We start from the raw sequence: 6482 nt of genomic DNA on the forward strand, positions 1-6482 counted from the left end.
CAAAGGATCACTTCAGTCGAATGATTGTTCACCTAAGAGACGTGTATGCCCAGACTGAGTACGAACCGGAGTGGCACTCACTATTAGTGATGTGCTCTGCATTGCCCCCTTTTCTAGTGCATGGTCTTTTCAATATGTAGTGTTTACCACTGCTTTCATAATGGCTTGTATATAGGTCATGTACATAGAACATTACATCACTGTAATAAATACCATGTTGAAGAAAAAAAAAAGTGGAGCAGTGGAAGCGTGCTGGGCCCATAACCCAGAGGTCCGTGGATCGAAACCACGCTCTGCTACAGTTCTTTTTTCTCTCTCCGGCGGCAGGCTCTAGCTCTCATGGCCACGATGCTGCTTCAAATTGAAATACGTGGAACGTTTCCTGCTCCCTCGTCCAGCAGAGTGGCGCAGCCATTCTACTTCCAGCCACCGTGCGTGACGGACGCAGAATCATGGGCTCCCACGGAGCGGCGATAGCGGCCGTTGCCGGCCGTGGAAACAGGTTTGCCAGCGACGCTGATAAGGCCTACGAGATCGTTCTGCCTACCCTGCCCACCGGACGTGTTGTTTTAAACACGGTTTTTCTGCACGGCGACGTGCGTGTGCGACCCTACAGGGTCGAAGACTTCAGAGACGCCCTCGCTAACGTTGGTGCGCTCCCCGACGTCGTGGCGTTGGGGGCGTACCAGATTAACCACGTGTGGGCGGTAACCTTCAGCAGTGGGGATGCCGCAAAGAAACTGGCCGCCATGAAGGAGCTGGAAGTCAAGGGACGCCGCTGCATCGTTTTGGACCCAGAGGACCACCAGGTCAAGCTGCGACTCCACTGGATGCTACACGGCGTCGCTGACGAGGACATCCGTACGGCATTCGCGGCTTTCGGCAACGTGACCGAGGTCACCCGGGAGCGTTGGCGCGTCGCCGGCATGAAGGAGAAGGGGTCCACCACGAGGACCGTGCTCCTCAAACTGAAGCCAGGCGTGAAAGTGGACGACCTGCCCCACCAGGTACGAGTCGCTGGCGAGTTGGCTCTCGTGGTGGTTCCCGGGCGGCCGATGCAGTGCCTTCGTTGCGGTGGCACGGGGCACGTTCGCCGCGATTGCAAGGTGCCCAGGTGTTCGAAATGCCGACGCTATGGACACTCGGAGGCTGACTGCGTTCGTACCTACGCGTCGGCTACCGGGCATGTAGCAGCGAGCGACTCCGCAGAACTGATGGACGTCGTGGAAGCAGAGGAAGCAGCAAGCGGGGCAGACGACGCGGGCAAGACGCAGGAGGTGGCGGTTCAGCCAGCGGTTGCGAGCAGCAACATCGACACGGCAGTCGCACTGGAGAGCGGGTCGCCAGCCATTGACCCATCTTTGACGGCTCGGGAGACGCCCAAAGATGGAGCGAGCCCGCCCGTGCACTTGGACGTGGAACGGAAGGCGGCCAGCGAGAGCCCCGACGACAAGGCCGACTCCCGCATGAACGTCGGCGTGACTACACCTGCGAAGCGTTCGCACGCCGAGACCAAGGCCGACGGGGAGAAGGCAGCAGAGCCCAGCGTGGAGGAACCGCCGGCAAAGACGCCCCAAGCGCGACGGCCCAGCCTGCGGCCGCGACCAAAGGTCCCGACTGACAAGCGTGGCGGCGACAAGGCGCCGCCTGACCATGAGCACGTGCTCGCGCCGGATGACACCGGCGGCGACGGCATCGTCTAGCGACATGCTGGACGCGAGAGGTAAGCACCATGCATTCGGTCTCTTCTTCCTAAGTTAAAATGGCTTCTGCAACTCCGTTTAAAGTCGCCACCCTAAACGATAGAGGCCTGGCAGGTAAAAGAAAACAAAGCCAGCTGTACCGACTTGTAACGGAGCAAGATATCGATATACTGGCAGTGCAGGAGACCAAAGTCGACGGGGAGGAAGAGACCGGGAGCATGGTGCGACGTTTCACGTCTAGGTATTTTGCCGTCGTTAGCCATGCTGTAGGCACATCGGCTGGCTGTATTCTTTTTGTTAAGAAGTTGCCGGGGATAGAAGTACACGGTCATCATTCGTGCCTGTCGGGTCGATACCTGTCCATCGATTTTTCGCTCTGTAACATCGACTGGCGCATTGTTTGTCTGTATGCACCTAATGTGGTTGATAGCCGAGCCGCGGTTTTTGAAAGCGTCGAAGAACGGCTTCGCACGGACAGGCAGCTCATTGTTATGGGCGATTACAACTGTGTTCTTAGTGCGCGCGACAAGACAAGCGTCCGAGGTTTCAGGGATAAAAGCACCGAAGTGTTGTTACGAATGATTGTGAACTGCAACCTCGAGGATGTAGCAGAGTGTCTTGAAGGAACGCGTGCTGTAAGGTACACACGATTCGAGGGCACAAGTCACGCACGGCTAGACCGAATTTATGCATCCGCGGAAACTGTCCCTAAATTGAATAGTTATGTAGTTCTGCCGGTTTCATTTTCTGACCACTGTTTGGTTCAATGCTGCATAGGATTCATTAAGAAGTTGAATGGTTTTTCATGGGAAATGTGGAAGTTAAATGACAAGCTACTCCAGGACGAATTTTATAACCGAGCTGTAAGGGAAGAAATAGCAAAAATAGAACCAAGTAGTAACATGAGGATTTGGCAGCAGTGGGAGCTCACTAAAGAAACTTTAAAATTAAAAGCAATAGAAAGAGCCACCTGTATACGTCATGAAGCAAAAAAACAGGAAATGGAGCTAAATGCACTGCTTCAGAAGATGATAAAACAGGAATGCCGAGCGCCTGGTAAATGGATAGAAGACATAAGGAAAACCAAACAAAAGTTACAGCTTATTGAAGAAGAACGTTATCGGGGAGCGCTGGTGAGGGCAAGGGCAGAAGACATGGCCGCAGGGGAAGCGCCAACGAAACGAGCGCTTGGTTTAGAAAAAGCCCGTGCCGAAAGAAACCACATAAACGAAATAGAATGGAGAGGTGTTTCAAAAACGGACATCGATCATATCAAAGCAGCTTTTTTCGAGCATTAGCGGGCGCTCTTAGCATTGCATCCGGTAGACGTTGTCACTTTTAAGGAGGCGTTTCTGGCCGAGATGCCGCGCCTGGACGACGAAACTAAACACAGATTAGAGCAGGCGATAACTCAATTGGAAGTTGAGCAAGCAATAGACAGCTTAAACCCTGGTAAGTCGCCTGGACCGGACGGGTTCAGCGCAGCATTCTAGAAAGAATTTAAGCATGTAATTTCCCCGGTCTTGACGGTCATCTTTAATGAAGCCTTTAAACTAAAATCACTGCCTCCGTCCTATGGCTCGTCCCATACTGTGCTGATTCCGAAAACGGACGACACAGACAGATTACGACTGGTAGCAGCATACCAACCCATAGCACTCACTAACGTCGAGTACAAAATTTACATGAAGGTTTTGGCACGAAGGTTGCAGACCGTGATCCATTTATTAGTTGGTCCGGATCAGACCTGCGGGATTAAAGGGCGGTCCATTTTTACAAATATCCATGTTGCGCGCAGTGTATTAGAATGCTGTGATGACACTAATGATCACGTAGCTATACTCCAGATAGATTTAGAAAAGGCTTTTGACTGCGTTGCCCATGAACTTTTGTTTGCAGTATTGGGCCATGTTAACGTTGGTTCTGTCATTCGCGAGGGTGTGGCCCTGGCATACCGGAACTGCACGACGAGATTGATCGTTAACAAGAGTCTGGGGGCCCCCATTAGCGTGCAGCGTTCGGTGCGCCAGGGCTGTCCCCTCAGCCCCCTTTTATTTTGTATTTATGTGGAGACCCTTTGTTTAAAGATACTGAAAAACAGGAGTATTACCGGATTCAGATTATAGGCAGCCGAGGTGAAGCTCTTGGCGTACGCTGATGACATTGCTGTGTTTGCCGTTGACGAGGGAGGCATAAGCGAGGCTGTTCAATGTGTACGCGATTTCAGCCAAGCTACAGGCAGCGGGGTTAACTGGTCGAAGTGCCTCGGGCTTTGGCATGGAAGGTGGGCATCTACGCCTGAACGGTTTGCTAGTGTGCCGTGGACGACAACGCCAGATAAGTACTTGGGCGTTCCGCTCGATGCTTACCGTGACAGTGAACATTATTGGACAGGACAGGTCAAAGAGACACGGGAGAGAGCTGATAAGTGGAAAGGAACGACCTTGTCGATTTTCGCCAGAGCCACTGTTTGCAACCTGTTCTTTATCAGCAGGCTCTGGTACGTAATGCAGGTGTTGCACTGTTCACGGTTAAGTATTCAAAAGCTACACCGAATTTTCGCCGTCTTTATCTGGTCGTGTGAATGGGAGCGCTGCAGCCGGACCAACCTGTTCCGACGGGTACAAGACGGCGGGCTGGGATTGGGCCATTTGTTTTTGCGACAGCTGGTCAATCGTTTTTTGTTTTTTCGGGACACAAGAGACCCTTTTTTGCGTACCGTATGCCAAGTTAGGCTGCGGCATCTACTTCCAGAGTACATAGTCGGAACTGCTGAGGTGTATAATAGGGTCACCGGTTTTTACCGGGAAATCTTTGCCAGTGTAAGGTTTCTTACCGCGCGGTTTTCCAATGACTTTCTGTCCAGTGTTAAACGAAAGAAACTGTACCGTGCCTTGTGCGATGTAGTTTTCCCCGAGCCCTTGTACAGGGCCTTGTACAGTGGAGGCTCAGGCAAAGATGTTTTAAAGAGAGTTAAAAAGATGCAGGTGCCGCCTGGAACAAAAACCTTCTTTTTTGAGTTGCACACCGGGACCTTACCGGTTAAAAAATTTTTAGAGGGAAAGGAATTGTTTTTACCCTGGGGATCTCACTGTTTATATTGCAGAAAGCCGGAAACAATAGACCATGTAATTTTACACTGTTGGGAAGGGGTCTATTTTTGGGATGTATTGCAGCGAACCCTAAAGAAAGAATTTCCACTAGACCCGTATGGCATCCGGTACTTATGCGTTGAAAATGAGGATGGGGTGCCTTTTGACTTAATAATGCTGACAGGCATCCACTGTATATGGCGCTCCAGAATGGCAGGCTGTCATTGTGACCCAGACGCAAGACCTGCCAGGATTTACTTTCGCGAAAGCATGCACATGTTTCTCGCCATTAAAGGGAGACTGAAGCACTTTTTCTGAAAATCGGGCTGGCAGCGGCATCCTATAGTTTTTCATGCTGTATACTGGAATATTGCATCCAAATAAGGCAAAAACAAGCGCGAATTGCCTTTTTTAGCCGAAATATGCGGCCTGTGACGCGGGGCACGCCGCGCGGCGCGCCGCCGCCCGTGATTGGTCAAGAGAGGTCGTGACGTCACTTTGAGGACTGGAGCAGCTGCCGATGCGGATCCGGCGCTGCGTTCAGGGCAGATCGCAGCTTTCCGTGTCGTTGTAAAAGCGAATACGGCGACTATTTTTTTTTTACTGACCACCGAAGTAAAGCATACTACAGTTTGCTCATTCCACGTATCGCCTGAAACCAAAAAAGACACAAGCAAAAAATTCTATGCCTAGCACAAGCATACGCCAGCGTCAAAGACGTGATACAGACCATGCGTAAAAGGTGCCAGCTCAACATCGGCTCGTATTCTCGGAAAGGAAGGGGTGCGAACAATACTCAAGTCAATTACCACCACCGGACGCCTCCTGGCTCGCCCGGAAGAGCGTCATCCTAAAGAAAAGGCCCAAAGCACTGTGTAAATCCTGTTCTCAGTACCCGGCGTTGCAGGTTGGGGCAAGAAAGTATTTCAAGTGAACGATGAAGGAGCACAAAGTTGGTGTCAAAATTAGCGAAGCGCAGTGGCCAAGCACTGCGAGGCATGTGACCACAAGATAGTGACGCAATCATGGTGCGCTGGAAACCAAGCCAAATACGCGCACAAATACGCTTCACTCCTGGCGCGTTCAGCAGATGCCAGAAAATATTAATCGCTGCCTCGGAAACGTTCGCCCTTCCTAGATTTGCAGTTTAGGTTCAGTGAAGTAGTTGCCAACTATATGTGTGTTTAAAAGCCAAGCTAACTGCAACTCGCCCGCTGCCACAACTTTATGAAGAAACCGAGTAAGGTTGCGGTGTTTTTTTTGCAAAAACTCGGTTGGCATTCATTTCTCTCATAAATTTGCATCCGAAATCAACGTCGAACGCTTTCATATTAATTGCTTAGCTAGGATTAAACGAGATGCCGCATATGAAGAGCTTCGATGCTTGCTTTGCTTTATTGTGCTTTGCTCTGCTTGCTTGCTTGCTTGGACGCGTGGAACCGAGTGTAAAATAACTAACCGAGCCTTGCTGAGCACGTCTCAGGTGGTCTGGCCGCACCTAAGCTTTTCAAGTCAAGTCAAGTCATCTTTATTTTCAACATCACAAGGATGCTAGGGGCGCAGCCAAAAAGCCTATTAAAGGCTTGACGAGGGGCTGCGCCCCGTACAAAAACTTGGTAACTTCGGCGTAAGAGTGGACTATGCAATGAAAAATATTTTTAACACAAACAACAGGGCGAAATGGCAC

General features: G+C 51.0%; 1 protein-coding gene across 1 annotated transcript; it reads left to right on the forward strand.

Annotated features, from left to right (window-relative positions):
• Nucleotides 1-452: 452 nt before the first annotated feature.
• On the forward strand, nucleotides 453-1703 carry LOC149360821 (uncharacterized). The gene has a single exon (XM_089569399.1). It carries the CDS (start codon nucleotides 453-455, stop codon nucleotides 1701-1703), a length of 1251 nt encoding a protein of 416 aa, XP_089425525.1.
• Nucleotides 1704-6482: the final 4779 nt, after the last annotated feature.

Source organism: Amblyomma mixtum, chromosome 2, assembly GCF_055824585.1.
Source record: "Amblyomma mixtum isolate Tamu chromosome 2, ASM5582458v1, whole genome shotgun sequence".
Taxonomy (NCBI): domain Eukaryota; kingdom Metazoa; phylum Arthropoda; class Arachnida; order Ixodida; family Ixodidae; genus Amblyomma; species Amblyomma mixtum.